Source organism: Terrapene carolina, unplaced genomic scaffold (assembly GCF_002925995.2).
Source record: "Terrapene carolina triunguis isolate 2854851 unplaced genomic scaffold, T_m_triunguis-2.0 Scaffold194, whole genome shotgun sequence".
Taxonomy (NCBI): domain Eukaryota; kingdom Metazoa; phylum Chordata; order Testudines; family Emydidae; genus Terrapene; species Terrapene triunguis.
In genome coordinates this window covers 3,353,551-3,369,961 of record NW_020664545.1, presented here as the reverse complement: position 1 = coordinate 3,369,961, position 16,411 = coordinate 3,353,551, and the positions used below count along the sequence as shown (strand labels likewise).

General features: G+C 60.9%; 1 protein-coding gene across 1 annotated transcript; it reads left to right on the top strand.

Annotated features, from left to right (window-relative positions):
• The first annotated feature begins 1,089 nt into the window (after window positions 1-1,089).
• SLC5A5 (solute carrier family 5 member 5) lies at window positions 1,090-14,548 on the top strand. Its single transcript, XM_024219120.1, has 15 exons — window positions 1,090-1,461; window positions 4,277-4,342; window positions 4,746-4,797; window positions 5,318-5,385; window positions 5,990-6,144; window positions 6,634-6,774; window positions 8,834-8,963; window positions 9,624-9,712; window positions 10,282-10,394; window positions 10,678-10,748; window positions 11,638-11,724; window positions 12,051-12,256; window positions 12,976-13,079; window positions 13,704-13,813; window positions 14,333-14,548. Exons 1-15 carry the CDS (start codon window positions 1,090-1,092, stop codon window positions 14,546-14,548), a joined length of 1,980 nt encoding a protein of 659 aa, XP_024074888.1.
• Window positions 14,549-16,411: the final 1,863 nt, after the last annotated feature.

Sequence of the window (16,411 nt, the reverse complement as noted above, 5' to 3'; positions counted from 1 at the left end):
GAGAAACTCTGAGCAACCTCCTCCCTTATCGCAGTCCTGCTGGCTAAGTGACTCCTGAAAAACGCTCCCAGCCCAGAGCTGCCCAGGTAGAAGAGAAGCTGCTTCATCCCAAAGGGATCGAGGATCGCCAAGGAGTCTCCCAGGACATCCCAGCTCCCGCTGGCAGCAAACTGTTTGCTCCTGTTTTCCTAGCAGTTTAGTGGGGTTGGATGTAGTTATTTATTGACCTGCTTATGAAATGTGCTGTAAAACAAGGCTTTTAGGAATCTTCTACATTTTTTTTTAAACACAGGGGAACATTTTGCTGAGCACAGCACAGGTTTGGAACCTGCTCTCTTTTGATCTTCTCACCTGTAGCAATTTAACAGGGTCGCTCTTTTTTATTTTTTAAGCTGGGTATTTTCTTTCTCGTGCCATCACCTTTCGGCTTTCCAGGCACTGGGTGGAAAGCGCTGAGAGTTGTTGGCATTGTTTTGAACAGACAAAACAGGTTTGGTTTAGTTTTTTTGATCCGCCTCAACTGGACTTGCTTTAATTTCTAACCACGTGTTTTAAAATATTGACGTTCTCGTCCGTTTCAGTTTGTAAAATATTTTGATTTTCCAGAAAGGATCCAGGCCAGAGGTTTTTGTTTGTTTAAAACATATTTGTCCCCCGCTGATTCTGACACCGTGAGTGTAGAGACTTTTCTGCAGTGTGGGCCTTTCTGTGTCCTGGATCCAAACTGTGAATTTCAAGTTTCTGAAACATTTTGATTTTCATACACAATTTGCTGTTTTTGTTGGTTTAAATCATTATTATTTGTTCCTCTCTCCCACGGTGAAATTCACGTGGTTAATTGTAGGGGTTTTTTACAGCCTTTTGCTGCCTATCTGTGTGTCTAGATCTGCAACTGTCTGTCTGTCTGTGGCCCTGTCTAGGCGCGTTCCAAGCTGCCCCTGCTTTGCTAGCCGAGCTCCCGGGTGACTGTATTGGTCCAGCAAGTTACCGCACAGGGCCCCATTGCAGGCCCAGCTCCTGCTACCAGTTGATTTGCTTGTGGGGGGAATATTGTGGGGCTGAGGTCTGGGCGTGCCTGAGGCTGGACCGATGTCCCAGGTGGGCAGCATGGAGGTTTTCATACCGGAGATGCTAACGTTCAACCTCTGGGACTACGGAGTATTTGGTCTGATGCTCCTGATCTCCACGGGGATCGGGCTTTTCTACGCCCTCCGCAAAGGCGGGCAGAAGACCAGCGACGACTTCTTCACGGGGGGGCGCCAGATGTCGGCCGTGCCTGTGGGGCTCTCGCTCTCCGCCAGCTTCATGTCGGCCATCCAGGTGCTGGGTGTGCCCGCGGAGGCCTACCGCTACGGCATAAAGTTCCTGTGGATGTGCCTGGGGCAGCTGCTCAACACCCTGCTGACAGCCTACCTCTTCCTGCCCGTCTTCTACCGCCTGAGGCTGACCAGCACCTACGAGGTAAGGGAGCCTGGCGGGACACAGGAGAGAGGCCTGGGCAGCCAAGGTGGGTTTGTTCAGGGCCACGCTCGGTGCTCGTGAATTTGAGGGGCTGCTAGGATTGGCGAGGGGCATTTATGGGGCAGCAGGAGCTGGGCAGCCTTCCCCTACACAGGAACACAGCCCTGGTGGTGCCCCTCAGTCCCGACCCGCAGCCCCCCGCTAGCCCAGCCCTGTGGCTCTGCTGACCACGTTCTCCTAGTTGCTGAGTGGGAAAGGTCAGGAATCGCCGGCTCTCTGCTGGCCATGCAGAGTCTTATCATTGCAAACACCATGGATAACAGGAGCTGATAAATCCACAGTCCCCAGATCTCAGGGTGCCGGGGGTGAGGGGGGTGTCAAAGGGTGCCCCCTGGGATCCCAGTATTTCCCCTCTCCTCTTTCCGCCTGAGAGGCAGGCTTGTCCTGCTCGGGGGCGGATGTGGTTAGAACAGGGGACTAGGAGTCTGGTGTCTGAGTGCCGAGGGCCTGGCCCCGGAGAGCAGGTGCCTGGATTCCTGGCTCTGCTATTATCCCTGACAAACTCCAGGGCTCCTCACTGGGCTTCCGGGGAGTGCAGCTGCCAGGACCCGCAAAGGAGCCCCCCCGCCGGTGGGGAGAGGGCTGAGGTCAGGCGGTGCATGCTCCCTCAAAGGGCTGGGGAAGGAGGCGGGGGCACTGATCGCCTTCCAGAGCTGGGTGGGTGCAGATCGCAGCTTCCCCAGAGCTTGGAGCTCTCTGGCCACCCGTCTCTAGCTACGTGACTTGTTCCCCTCGACCACCGGCTCCAGTCTGGGGGAGCGGATGGGGAGGGTCCCGAATCAGAGCCCCAGACCCAAAACAAGTCAGCTTTGGGGCGTTCGGATCCCAGCAGAGGTTCCCCCATCCAAGAAGAACATGGCACCCTGGTGCCAAACCAGAAAGGGCTCCGGTAACTGTATGGCCTGCGGGCAAGCGGGCGTGGCACCAGAGGGTGAAAACTCCCAGGACGCTTGAGTTGTTGGCACCGACGCGCAAACTCCGCCAGAGCTGCCCTGGAGCTAAAACCGAGGTCGGAGAAGTGAAAACAACCATGAGTGGCTGGGCTGCTGGGAGCTGCAAAGCATTCTGGGAACCAGCCCAAGCCCCCGAGGGTGACTCTGACCGTTCCCGAGTCTGGGGGGTGCTCGGAGCTGGGGCTTTGTTCCACTCCAGTTCTGCGCTGCCTGCCTGGCTGCACGCTGCCTGCGCTGTTCTTCATCCCTTCACCCCCCCCCCCATCCCCAACAAGTCTCGAAGCTCGGTGCCAGCCTGTGAATGAGCCTCTCTCATACCCTGGGCTCTCCACGCCCAGTCTGCAGGCACCACAGGCTTTGGGGAGCTGCCCGGCTGCCTGACCACCCTGGAGGAGGCAGCCCTGGGGGGCTCAGGGGTCGCTCAGTGCTCCGGGTGCTTTCTTCTGTGTCTGGTTCCCACTGGCGGAGCATAACAACCAAAGCTTTCCCGTGCCATGCTCAGACTCTGTCTGGGAAGCTCAGCCCTTAAAGGCCCAGGCCCCAGGATCACAGGCCCTGCTGGCCAAGTGCCTCATCTGAAGCCCTGGCGTGGATTCCTGCTCTTGGCTCGCTGGAGCATGTGCTGGGACGTGTGTTCGCTGCGTCTCGGAGTGGTGTGAACAGCGCGTCCCAGGAGAGGGGGCATTAGCGAGCCAGGCAGTGACGCGCAAGGCGGAGAGCCGGAGCCACCTGCGAGGGGCGGCGGTCTCTGTGGAACCCGAGCTCTGCCAGCTCCCGTGCTATTTCTTGGGGCGTGGGGGTGGGGGTCCTGGAAGGAGGCCTTGTGGTTCAGATGCTGTTGGGGGACTCGGGAGATCTGGGAGTTCCTGGCTCTGCCCCAGACCCCCTTCCTCTCCTGTTGCCTCAGTTTCTCCTCTGTCCAATGAGGCTGATGTCACGTCCCTGCCTTGCTGGGGAGCTGTGAGGACAAATGCATTGGGGGGGAGCCCCTAGTTCTAGTCCTGGGACTGGAGTGCTGCCTGCCCCGGGGCATCCCCCACGGAACAGCGAAGGAATTCGGGTGCCCGATTACCATGAAACCGAATGGGATCTGGGAGCCTGAATCCCACTCTTTGACTTAAGCCACGGGGCCTGGGACCGGCTCTGCTCAGGGACGTTCTCCCCCTACTCACGCCCATTTATGCTCCGAGGCCCATTCGCTGTGTGGCAGTGGAAAGGCGGCTGCACCCCAGAGCGCCAGGGGCCCCCCTCTCTGCCCCCCCCCACACACACTCTCTGGCTGGTGACCCCACGGCGCCCTTGGGCAGCCAAGCCCCAGGGGCGCTGGGTCTGTGTACTGGAGCCCCTGAGCGGCCAATGTTAATCTAATCGGAGGGGTCAGAGCTGTGGTTTGAACTCTGCTCTGTCCGACGTTGTTACTCTCCAACCCAGCACTGCTGTAAATTGGGGGGAGGGGGGGGGAGAGCTGCTCTGCAAGGAGCAAAGGGGTTTGCAATTCTGCACCTGTGCAAGGTGTTGGGGGGAGGGGAGGGGGCTGCACCGACAGGCTGAGACAAACCACTGCAAAGGAAGGGAACAGGTTAGATCGAGTCCCTTGAGGAACCGGACTCCTCCACGACCCTCAGCAGCGGCTGGAGGCGCCTGTCCCGGCGGGCTCGTGCTGTGGGTAGCCAGGCGAGGCTGGGGAACTGCCCTGAGATGTGTTGGCTTGCTGAGCCCCCTCCCGTGGAGGAGATGAGCAAAGAGCTCAGCATTCCCCCCCCCATATCTCACCCCCCCCCCCCCCCCCTTCCCCCTTGCAGTACCTGGAGCTGAGATTCTGCAGGAAGGTTCGCCTGTGCGGGACCATCCAGTACATCATTGCCACGGTGCGTAGTCCGGGGGTCTGGCGGGGGCGGAGTGGCGTATCTGGGGGTGGGGGCTGCACAGGCAGAACGGGCTAAGGACATTGATTCCACGTGGACAGACGGTGGGGTCTGAGCAGACACCTCTGCCGGGGTCTGAGCTACAGGAGCCGCTCCGCAGCGTGGCCTAGTGGGTAGGGCACAGAGTGGGGAGCCAGAGCCTGGGGGAGTCTAGCCATGGGGCAGGTCGTGTCCCGCTGGGGGGTGCCCACGTGAACGGCGTGAGAGTCGAGCTGGGCCTCCTCCAGCCCCGGTCCCCATTGTCTGACCCCCCGGCTGTCCCGCTGGGGGCTGCGCTCTTGCTGCCAGGGGCTTGGCATGCTCTGTGCTGACGGTGGGGTTGGGTCGCTGTTTGTTCCGCCTGCAGATGCTGTACACGGGGATAGTCATCTACGCCCCAGCGCTGATCCTCAACCAAGGTACGTCCCAGGCCCCCCGGTTTCAGGGTCCCCAGGAGCGAAGCCTGGAAAGGGGCCTGGCTGCTGTTCTTTAGTATTTCTGTTCCCATAGCGCTCAGGCGCGGCCCAGCCCCCCATCGCGCCGGCTGCTGCCCTCTGGGTCCTGCCCCAAGCAGCTTACAATCAAAGCCCTTCCTCTATTGCCTTTGCTGCGGCTGCAGGGGCTTTGTCCTCCCAGCCCCCGATTCCCACTGGCCCCATTGACTCCCGTGGAGCTCTGGCCGCTGTTCACCAGCTGGGGCTCTGGCCCCATTGGCTTAGTGGGGCGATGCTGATTTACACCAGCTGGGGATCCATCCCGTTATCTCTTGTGAGCCGCTGTCTGACCGGCTGCAAACTTTGGGCCTAGAGCTGACCCAGGCCCCGAAGTTTCTGTGTGGGGGGAGATCGGGAGTTCTGTGCCGGGCCCGTCTCCCTGTGAGCCGCACGGCTGGGTCAGGGAATGTCTCCCCTTAGCTGACTGGCTGCTTCTTTGGTTTAGTGACAGGGCTGGATATCTGGGCGTCTCTTCTCTCCACTGGAGCCATCTGCACCTTCTACACCACCATAGTGAGTACCAGCCCCCCCGCTGCTGGCACGTGTCCTCCAGCTGTTCGCCTGGTTCCAGCAGAGATCACAGAGACGAGTGGGATGGGGCTCGCCTGGGGTATCCTTGCACTGTGTCCAATGCAAAGGCTCCAGCAATGGGGCCTCCATCCTGTGCCCTGCGGGTCCCTTCCACAATCTGCTGGCAGGTCAAACCAGCGATGGCAGGAGGGGAATACTAGCTCGCTGAGCCGTGTCCCTACCCTGGTTGGGTCAAGCTCACCCTTGGGGCCAGGGCAAATCAGTGTCGCTTCATTTTTAATATGGAGATATCCCTATCTCATAGAGCTGGAAGGGACCTTGAAAGGTCATTGAGTCCAGCCCCCTGCCTTCACTAGCAGGACCAAGTACTGATTTTGCCCCAGATCCCTAAATGGCCCCCTCAAGGATTGAGCTCACAACCCTGGGTTTAGCAGGCCAATGCTCAAACCACTGAACTATCCCTCCCCCCATTGACGTCAGTGGATCTCTGATTTGCTCCAGCCCAGGCTCTGGCCCCTGGGGGCTCTGTGATGTCACTTTGGTACTGGCTGCCCAGGGCGCTGACCCTCCTCTTCTCCCTCTGCAGGGTGGGATGAAGGCCGTCATCTGGACAGATGTGTTCCAGGTGTTGGTGATGCTCTCTGGATTCATCGCCATCTTGATCCAGGGGACGCTGCTGGTGGGCGGCCCCAGCGCAGCCCTGGAGATCGCGTCCAACCACTCCAGGGTCAACCTGGCCGAGTACGTGCCTTTCCCAGCATGGGTCTTTCCCACCAGAAACCCACTAACTCTGGGACACACCGACCCCTACCTCCAGGTCCCACTCCCCTCCCAGGGCTGGGAAGAGAACCCAGGAGTCCTGGCTCCCAGTAGTGTCCTCGCGGAGCAGGGCTGCTGTCTGCCCCAGGGCTTTTCCCAGCCAGTTTTCATTTTTAGTGGGGTGATTCTCTGGGCTGGCAGTCTGTGTCCCACACGGGATATTCCCACAGCAACGTGGTGTGACCCTTCCCGGCCGTTCATTGTACCATGACAGCACCGAAATGCCAGCCCATGACACTGAGATGTCCCAGCATGACTGGGGTGGGAGGTGGAATTGCCAAGATGGTAGCCTGGGCCCCTCAGCCCCCCGACCCCACACATTTATGGGGCTGGGTAAATAGTCTGTGTTGGGAGACTCTCCCCCTGTGTGACTGGCTCAGTCTGTGTCTCGCCCTCCCCTTCTGCCTGCAGCTTCGACCCAGACCCCAGGAGCCGCTACACCTTCTGGACCTTCACCTTTGGGGGCACCCTGGTGTGGCTCTCCATGTACGGTGTGAACCAGGCCCAGGTCCAGCGCTACGTGGCCTGCAAGACGGAGAATGAGGCAAAACTGTGAGTCCCCACTGCTTAGGGGAGGGAAACTGAGGCAGGGTTTAGCTTCCTAGGGAAGCGAGAGCCTGGCTGCTGGGGAACTCAGCACAGAGGGATGGAGGAAGGGGGACCCTGGTTGAGTCCCCTCATGGTGGCTGTGGCCAGTGCTGGAGGCTGCAGGGTTATGATCCAGTGTTGCCACGTAAAACTGCACATACGGAGCAGGTAGGAATAGAACCCTTGATCTTCTGTTCCAACGGCACGAGCCTCTATCCCCTGACCGGTGCTGTTGCCTCCTGGCTGGCATGGGAAGCCCAGGGTGCGGGTGGGAAGAAGGTGCCCTCGTCCCTCCTGATCCACCGCTGTGCTGGGGGGCGATTCGTCCAGGGTTTATTGGCTCATGCAGGCTACTATCTGCCCCGACGCCGGTATCTCTAATATCAACATGGCAGCTGCCACGCAGCCTTACGCGCCTTCCCCCTCCTCCTGTGTGAGTCTATAGACACAAGCCATGATCCGTCAGCCACCGATAACCCACCCTGGCCTCCTCCAGTGCTCTGATAATGGCCAGGGGAGACTTTAGCTGCCCCACCCGGCTGGCCGTGCCAGCGCTGAGACCAGCCCGCATGTATTTATCGGTGGCCGAGGTTGTGCCTGTTCCAAGAACCTCGTTTCGTGCAGGGGCAGAAAACCAGCAGAGATTAAAGCTCTTGGCCGCAGCAATATCTTGTGGCAGTGAGTTCCCCAGGCCATTGCAGTAAAGGATGAACTGTGACCATGGGGACTTGCTGGCTTGGGGTGGGGCTTAGTGAGGAGCCACTTGGGTGATGGGGAAAGGAGGTGGGGGAGAGGCCTGGCGTTTCCCCTGCGGCCAGGGCTGAGGTTTGCATGGGGTGGGGGAGAGGCTGGAGCTTTGTCAGGCTCTGAGTGGGCAGTTGCGGGGGATTGCGGAGAGGAAAGTGTCCGAGCTCACCAGGGCGAAGTGTGGGAGTCAAGAGGGGATTTGCCCAGCCGGAGGGCCGGGGAGGATTGTTCCTGGCTCAAGGGTCAGGGTCAGGGTTAGGGTCAGGGTCAGGGTTATGCTGAACAGGGAGCCGCCGGGCATGGCTCTGCCAGGAACCGGAACTGGCTTTTGCTGAGTAATTGTGACCCTGCAGCTCTGGGTTGTCCCGCAGACAGTTAGGACGTGTGTTCCCAGGTAGCTGTGTCCCATCCCGGGGTCTCTCAGGGACCAGGCCAGTGGCAGGAAGCCGTCGATGAATCCAGAGCCTGGAAGGCTACAAGTAGCTACCGCAGATCTCTGGGGGAAGCAGGCGCCAGGGGACAGGAGACTGTTGTTCTCTGCAAAGCCAGCCCCAGCCCCTGGATTCCTCCCGGTCCCTGCAGCTGGGCCTTGCGTTAGAGGGGATCTCGCCGTGAGCCCCCCGGGCTGTGGGCCAAGCCCTCTGGGATCACTCTGAGCTCTGCGCGGCATGGGGCAGCCGAGGGGCTCTGCCCAGTGCGGCGAGGGGAGGGCTCTCCTTGGAGGTCGGGATCCTGCCCTCGAGCTGGGGCACGTTTTGGGGAGAGCAAACGGAGCCCTGTGCCGAGGAGGGCGAGGCCGGATACAGGCCCGACCTGCTGTGCCTGGGCCCTGCCCTCCAGAGGTGCGGAGCCCCTGGAGCGCCCACTGGCTTTGGCTGGCATGGGGGTGCTCTGCCCCTCTGCAGATCAGGCCTGGGGCGTCTCAAAGCAGGCGAGCCTCCCAAAGCACCAGGCTCTGTCGGCTCTAGTGCCCCGTCTGGGTCAAGGTGAGGAGGGCACATTGTCGGGGGCCCCTACAACGGAACCTCTGGGAGTTAAGCACCCAAGTCCCATTGAAATGGGGCACCTCCCTCCCAGCCTGAGGGCCTGGGAAGCTTGCCCTGCCTCTGCCGCAGCGGGGGGGGGGGGGGTGAACACGGACCACTGGGGCTGCTGACGCAGCACAACGGCGGGTCTGCCCCGGCCCGGCGGAGGGGAAAGCCGGCTCCTGGCCGGACGTCACTGTGCGGTGTTGGCTCTGTCCCGGTTGTGATCTCTGCCGCCCGTGTGTTCGCAGTGCTCTGCTGGTCAATCAAGTGGGCCTCTTCTTCATCGTCTCCAGCGCGGTGGGCTGTGGCATTGTGATGTTTGTGCTCTACAAGGACTGCGATCCCCTCCTGGCCGGATACATCTCTGCCCCCGACCAGGTACCTCCGCCCCCACTGCAGGGGAGCCCTGCTCTAGTGAACCGAGGGCTGTTTGAGCAGCCAGGGGGAACTGCCCTGTTAATGACCGGGTGGAGGAGATCAAGGCAAGAGGCCAAACTGAGGGAGCTTGACAAGCCGTCTGGTGAAGCCCCTGCGTGGATCGTTCATTCTTTAGAGGCTGTGGGCAGAGCACGAGCCCGGCAAGCAGGACACCTGGGTTCTTTCCCCAGTTCGGGGAGGGGACTATTCCCTAGTGGTTGGAGCGTGGGACTAGGAATCAGGACACCTGGGTTCTAGTGCTGGCTTGATCCGGGGTGGGTCTCTGCGCCTTTCCGTGCCTCAGTTTCCCTATCTATAAAGCAGGGCTGATGCTTTGCAAAGTGCTCCCAGGCCCTGGGATGGAAGGTGCCATGCCCGGCCCTTGGTATTATGCTGTTAACCCACTTCTCTGGGGCATCACCTTCTCTGTGTCTGTTCGACGGGTTTAAGCTGCTCTCCGAGGAGGAGGCAGCGAGTGGGAGGAGCGGGGTCCTTTCCCCCGCCCCCCACCAGCCCGCCTTAGAAGAGGGGGTTTATTCTCACTCTGGAATAACCCCCCGGGAGCTGCCCCCTCCTCCCTGCCTCTGGCTCCTCTGTGACGTGGCCGTCTCCTCCCTGCAGTACATGCCGTACATGGTCCTGGATATCTTTGAGAAGTACCCGGGCGTGCCCGGTCTCTTCCTGGCTTGTGCGTACAGCGGGACCCTCAGGTAAGGGGCAGAGCCCGACCCCCCCCAGCAAAACAGCGCAATAGTGGCTGTAGCCCCGGGCTCCGTTTGGGGGCCCAGCTATCCCACCCCCGCCCCACTCCCCTTTGTTATTCCACGGCTCGGAGCTGGCTCTGGGGTGGAGCTCGTCAGCTCTTTAAATCCCCCCCCCCCAACCATTTGGGACAGGAAGTGAGGAGGAAAGTCGCTGTGCCCAGCTGCAGCTAAAGGGGCAGTTCCGGGTGCAGACTGGGGTCGCCGGCACTGGGGATGGATAGGACTGTGGGGCAAGTGCCCCGTATCCTGTGGCACGGGCGGTCAGCACTGGCTCCAAGGGGGAGTGCCCTTTACCGAGCCACCCACCCAGCTCCCTGTGGCACAGCGCCCCCTAGCAGCGTGCTGGGGCATGAGCACCGACCCAGAGGGGAGCGCACCCTCTACATCACGTCCCTGTTGGTCTCCCATCCAAAGATCCCCCTGGCCCAACCCCACCTAGCCTAGGAGACCGGAGGATGACAATCCCGTCGGCCCGGCGTGCATGACTCTCCCCTGCTCCCGCCCTCTCTCCCCAGCACGGCGTCCACCAGCATCAACGCCATGGCCGCCGTCACCGTGGAAGACCTGGTCAAGCCCAACATGCCCTCCCTGACGCCGCGGAAACTCACCCTCATCTCCAAGGGACTCTGTAAGTGCGGGGCTGGAGGGGGCGGGAGGGAGCCTTGCATTTGGCTGCATGGCAACGGGGCAGCGGCACATTTGGCTTTCGGCTGCCCGGGCCCGCAGCCCAGGGGTGCATTTCACCCTGGCTGCTTAGGGCTCCATGGCTAAAGGGGGGGACACATCAAGGCGACCAGCTCCCCAGCCCCAAGCTGCTCCCCGCCCCCCCATGATGCCTCAGCCCCCTTCAGGGTGTGGGTCTGATGCGGCTGCTTCCCTGGCCTGAGGCTGTTTTTTTCTCCATTCCGCAGCGTTAATCTACGGCACCTCGTGCATCACGGTGGCTGCTTTGTCTTCCCTGCTGGGAGGCGGTGTGCTGCAGGTAAGCTCCCTCCCCACCCCCCCCCGCTGGATAGGGCCATGCTCCGGGGTTCTGGTTCGATATCCGCAGGCTTTGTCCCTGAGCCCCGTCCAACATCCGTTGCCCTGGGTCCCCCTTGCTCCGGCTTGTTTCACATGAGTCGTGGAAGAGCTGTCGAGGTGGCAATGACATAGGGGTCTGCCAGCCAAGGGCTCTGTACCCTTCGCCCACCCCCTAGCCCTATGGTCCTGCTCCACCCCACATCCCGCGGAGCATCAACCGCTCCAGCTGAAGTCAACGGAGCCTCTGAAAAGCAAGCTCCGGCCGTCTCCCATTGGGCTTCCAAAACTAGAAGCTTCCCAAAGCATTTGGGAAAACTTGGGGGCTGTGTTGGCACCGATGATGAATATATTAGTGCCAACACGCTGGAGTTTTGGATCATGGCTCACAGGTGCCCCTCAGCGGCAGGATCCCACAGCAATTGTTGGGTTGCAGCTACATAGCCTGGAGATGGATCAAGTTGAAACTCAAGTCCCCTCTTTGAAGTGCACGAGGTTTTTAAGGCAGGAGAGACCTGTGGCTCCTGGCCAGACCCTCCTGATGGGAGCTGGTCGAAGCCCACCTGTCCGTTCCCTCGTTTCTTAACAGAAGATGAAAGTTTCCACAAAACCCAACTTTTATTTTGTGATGTTGGGGCGGGGGGGGGGGGCGGGAAGGGGGAAAACCACTTTTGGTTTTCCATGAAAATGGAAATTCTCTCCCGAAAACTCCCCTTTGTCGAAAAAGCTCTTTTTCATTTAAAAATAAAAGTTGAGATGGGAAAGTCTTGACTTGCTCTCCTCCCGGGACCCCAAGTGCCAAACCCCGTCCAGATCCCGGCTGACCCCCCACCCCATCTCCATCTCTCCAGGGTTCCTTCACTGTCATGGGAGTGATAAGCGGCCCTCTGCTTGGAGCCTTCATCCTTGGGATGTTCATACCCGCCTGCAACACAGTCGTAAGTCCTGCCGGGGGGAGAGGGGGATGGAGGCTGCTTCGGTGCATCGGAAGTGGGAAGCTGGTGCTCAGATTGGCTCTGACTCGGCAGCAAAGGGAGTGGGAGATCAGGGGCATCCGTGGGCTGTAGGTGAGGTGTGGGCTGCCGGCTGCCTTGTTCGACGCCACCTGCCTGTGCCTGTCTCAGGTTGATCCCGAGAGACACAGAAGATGCTGGCCCTAGGAGCAGGCACCCGGCTGTGTGCGTGGAGATGCCCGAGAGCCGTGGGGAGCGGGATGTCTATTGCCCAGGCTCTGGCTGAATCCTCGTTTCTTTTCTGCTTCTAGGGGGTTTTTGCAGGCTTGGGGGCTGGTTTTGCCCTCTCCTTCTGGGTGGCCGTGGGGGGCACTATCTACCCACCCAGTGAGGACACCATGGGAGTGCTGCCCTACTACGGAGACCTGTGCCCGCTCTACAACGCTACCGAGGGGATCAACAGCACCATCGTCCTGGGACCCCTGCCTCCGCGGAACGTCTCTGCGCCCCTGGAGAGGTGAGGCCAGGAATGAGGGAACCAATCCAGCAGGGGCTGGCTCCCGGGCTGAATATTCCCAGGGCTGAGGGAATTGCCTGGGTCGGAGGCTGTCCAAGGAAAGAGATGAGGGCCAGCCTGTGGTTGTGAACTCTCCCAGAGCCTGGAGGTGTTCGGTTCAGACCCATTGTCCTCTAGGGTTTGAATGGTGGTGGTGGCGGGTGGTCACGGGGTTAGGGTTAGGGAGTCCGGTTTGGGGTCAGAGTTGCTCCCTGAAGCTGGGCAGTGGTGCATGGGCGGAGAGCTCTGGCAGAGGGGCTTGGCTGCATGTGACGGCTCTGGTCCAGGATGGGGGTAGATCGGGTAAATAAACCAACAAAGTATGGGACACTCATTTCTCCTCCTGCAAAGCCCCGACCTCATCAGATGGGCAACTCTGTTATTGGCAGCATTTGTATTTCGCACTGACAGCGTGGTAGGACCTACAGACCTCAGGCATGTTGGGCCACAGTCCTGAAGACGTTCCCTACTACGAGCCCAGAGGCACAGGGACTGAGCCAGGCCGGTGGGCTGGGGGAAGGCAGGGCAACCAATATCATAGGGGGTGAGCAATTCTCAGCCGTGGTGATCCCCAGGAATAGAACCGCCCTTGACCAGCCTAGATGTATCTGGTCATGGTTTTCTTTAGCCAATCACGATGTCCTTTCCTCTGCTTTACTACGATGTCACTTCCTTCGCAGGCCGGCCATTGCCGATGACTTCTACGCCATGTCCTACCTCTACTATGGGGCTTTGGGGACGCTGTCCACCGTGGTGGTGGGGGTGCTGATAAGTTGCCTGACAGGTAATGCCAGCTGCGAGGTGCCAGCCCGGCCAACGGGCAGGGGTGCCATATGTTGGGTTGGCACCTGGCATCCCATGGAGCTTGAGCCTGGGTGGAGGGCAGGAGAGAAAGGGGCAGATTTGGATGAACTAGTGAGAATGTGGCACTGGTGCAAAGGGCCAGACGAGGGCGGCGAAGGAGCAGGTTTCCCCCACATGCTGTCCCAGCCGTGACCCAGCCCCCATGCATGGAGAGGGTCAAACGAGCTTCTCCTGGAGTGTGGAGGCCCCGGGACAGCGAACTGACCGCAGGCCTCCGCTGCGGGAGGGAGGATACTCTTGAGATTAAACTTTGGGAGGGGGAGTCAGGACTCCTGGGTTTCATTCCCAGCTCTGTCATGGACCCGGCGTGTGACCTTGGGCAAGTCTGGGGTCTCCGTGCCTCAGTTTCCCCATCTGTGACATGGGGAGAATGCTCCTTGGCCTCATCAGTAGGTGATTCAGTGTCCGCCAGGGCTGGAGGGCGTCGGAGGTGGGCAAAGGACTGGCACAGCCACTGCTCTGCCCTGTTCCATGGTGTTTTGTTTAGCCAGAGTTGTCATTAGACAGGGACTTTGCCCATCTGGTTTTCATTGTTTTTCGCTAGGTCCTACCAAGAGGAGCCAGATGCCCCGGGGAGTGCTCTGGTGGGACATTATCAAGGAGACGTCTTTGCCAGAGGGCGGGAAAAACCCCTTTGAGGACAGTCTGACCAAGGTAACGGAGTCAGGGTGGGGCCTGGGGCTCGGGGGAGGGCAGGAAGGTTCTTTGTCCCTGTTCCCTCCCAAGTTTCCGCCAGCCCAGTTGGCAACCTGGTGGCTGCCTGGGCATTTCTGGGCAAAACCGCACTTCAGTGCAAAGCAGGGAGCCAGCGCGTCCCTGGCCAGACACCAGAGCCGGGCGTCCCCAGCAGGGACCGTCCGCCTGTCCTGCAGGGCGTCTGCCCCTGGGTGTCCCAGGGCTCACTTCATGGGAGGCAGCTTTCACATGGTCTGCCTGGCTTGGGGGGCTGAGAGCGGGGTTGCCTCCCCCCCCCCCCCCAGGAGCTGGGCTGAGCGTGTCGCTCGTGGCACACGGCACGGCTGGCTTGCTGGTAGGGCTGGCGATGCTGCCGCGGCCGGGCAGCCGCTGCTGGGCAGGAGGCTCGCACTGGACACGTAAGGGCGGCGGGGGGAGGTTTCCAGCGTCAGCCCCCACGTCAGCCCCCCCTCCTCCATCTCCGCTCTCCCCCCACAGGACTCGGAGGACTCCCCCACTCTGCAGGAGAAGCCATTCAGCTCCTCCACGTTCCTGCTGGCAGGGCTCACGGACAGCGAAGAGGCCGACCGGGCGCTGCTGGCGAAGCAGGCGAAGGTGGCCGCCCCCTCGCAGTGCGACTCCGAGGAGTTCCTCTGGCTCTGCCACCCTGTCGACACCGGCTGCTGCCACCTGCTGCGAGAGACCAACGTCTAGGGCCGGGCAGCGCCGTGGGGCTGGGCCGACGCCGCTGAGCTCCGGCCCAAAGGGGTTCAACCAGCCACGCTCACCCCAGAGCCAGCATGGGGGGAGGGGAACGAATCCAGCCCCCGCCCCAGTGAGGGAGCAATGGACAGAGCAGCCCTGGGCTGGCCAACCCCCCCAGCAAGGACATTCGGGGGGGGGGGGGTATTCTCAGCATAACCAGGTGAGCAGTTACAGCGCCCCCCGCCCTGCACTGGCCCCCTCCAGGGGGTGCCCGGGGCTCTGACTGGCCGGGCAGAGGCTGACACTGCAAAGCGGCTGCACGAAGTCACCTGGATGCTGCAGGCGCCAGCCAGGCCAAGCCCAAGTGGGTTTGGGAAGGCAGTAGCTGCACGGGGGGGCCAAGCTGCAGCCAGTGCTGAGCCCCGTGGCCATGACAGAGCAGGGCCTTGTCTAGAGCTGCCCAGCCCCTCCTGGCTGCTAACATAGTGACAGATGGAGCCCTGGGATTTAGGTCGGTGATTTATGGGGAAACTGAGGCAGGGAGCAGGCAAGGGGCTTGGCAAGTTGGAGGAAGGGCCATAGAAAGAGCCCTGGAGTCCTGTGCTGAGCACCAGAGCAGTGCTCGCCACCTCTGCTATGTAGAGGACACCGGGGGGAGAGCCCCGCGCCGCCTGCCCCTCCCTTCAGAATCCCTGTCCCAGGCTGCCCGCGCCCTCACCTCTGCACCTGGCAGGGGATCGTCTGCGCTGTGGGTCCGATAAACCCTCGCTAGGCCAGCCCCCATGCAAATTCCGCCTCTGCCCCCCGAGCCAGGACCAGCTTCTCTGCCCCCCAGCCCCACTGCGGCAGCCACCGGCAGCTGAAGCCACCGGGCACTAAGTGCCACATCAGCTCATTTGAACCGGCGTGGAGAATGGTGTGGGCCAGGGTTAGGCTGAGCTCGGGGACAGATGAGGTCGGGTCAGCTCTGCCCTGGCCTCTCAGGCCAGCAATCCCCAGCGGCGGTAAACAGGCGCTAGCCCCGCTGCTGTCCCGATGTCCAGCTGGGGCTGCGGGCCGACCTCTCTCCTTGGGCAGGCTCAGGCGGCACCGGTCAGGCCCGACCTGGGGTTTTTCAGGAGTGTTTGGAGTTAACAGTGACTCGCTCCAGGCACCCTCTGGCAGCGTATCAGCCTGGCTTCAAGACTCCTGCTGCTTGCATAACTCCTCTGGGCCCGAAGAACTTTATCGACCCATCACAGACTGGACCTGCTCACGAAATAGCTTATCAGCCCACGCTCTATCTTATCAGGGGCACACAAGCGCCTGTTGACTGCAAACACCTTGCTCCAATAAAGATTGTGAAGGAAATAATGTGTGTGTGTGTGTGTACGGGAGGGGGGTAATGCTGATTCTAGCCAGAGCAGGGCCAAGGGAATCCCTATGGGGAAGGCCTTGTGGCTGAACAAACTTGCTCCTGAGGGCTGCTCCTAAGTGCTAGGAGATCTTAGGGGTCAGGCCCCCACAGCCAGCAGGGTCCGTTTGCCCCAGGCTCTGCCCCGACACGGGGAGAGACAGCTGCTGCCACAAGGCGCTGACAAGCGAGAGGAAGGAAGCATCGTTATCCCCATTTTACAGCTAGGGAAACTGAGGCAGGTGCAGGGACTGGCTCAAGGTCACCCACCAGAGCAAGGACGTGAACCTTGATCTCCTGAGTCCTGGCGCAGGGCCTCAGCTACCAGCCCGCCCTGCTCACTCACGCCTGGCCAGGGCGAGTGTGTTGTCCACGCTGAGGCCTCACCTGCTCTAGCCCCTGCGGTAGCTTCTGTCTTTGTGTGCGGATGGGATTTTCCTGAGCCCCTTTCGAGACGAAACCTGGCTCCAGACGGCAGG

Excerpts from the sequence above, each read along its gene's own strand:
- SLC5A5 (XM_024219120.1), top strand. The coding sequence starts at position 1,090 with ATGTCCCAGGTGGGCAGCATGGAGGTTTTCATACCGGAGATGCTAACG. Across the intron at positions 8,964-9,623 it reads ACATCTCTGCCCCCGACCAG|TACATGCCGTACATGGTCCT; the intron begins GTACCTCCGCCC and ends TCCTCCCTGCAG. Across the intron at positions 11,725-12,050 it reads TACCCGCCTGCAACACAGTC|GGGGTTTTTGCAGGCTTGGG; the intron begins GTAAGTCCTGCC and ends TTCTGCTTCTAG.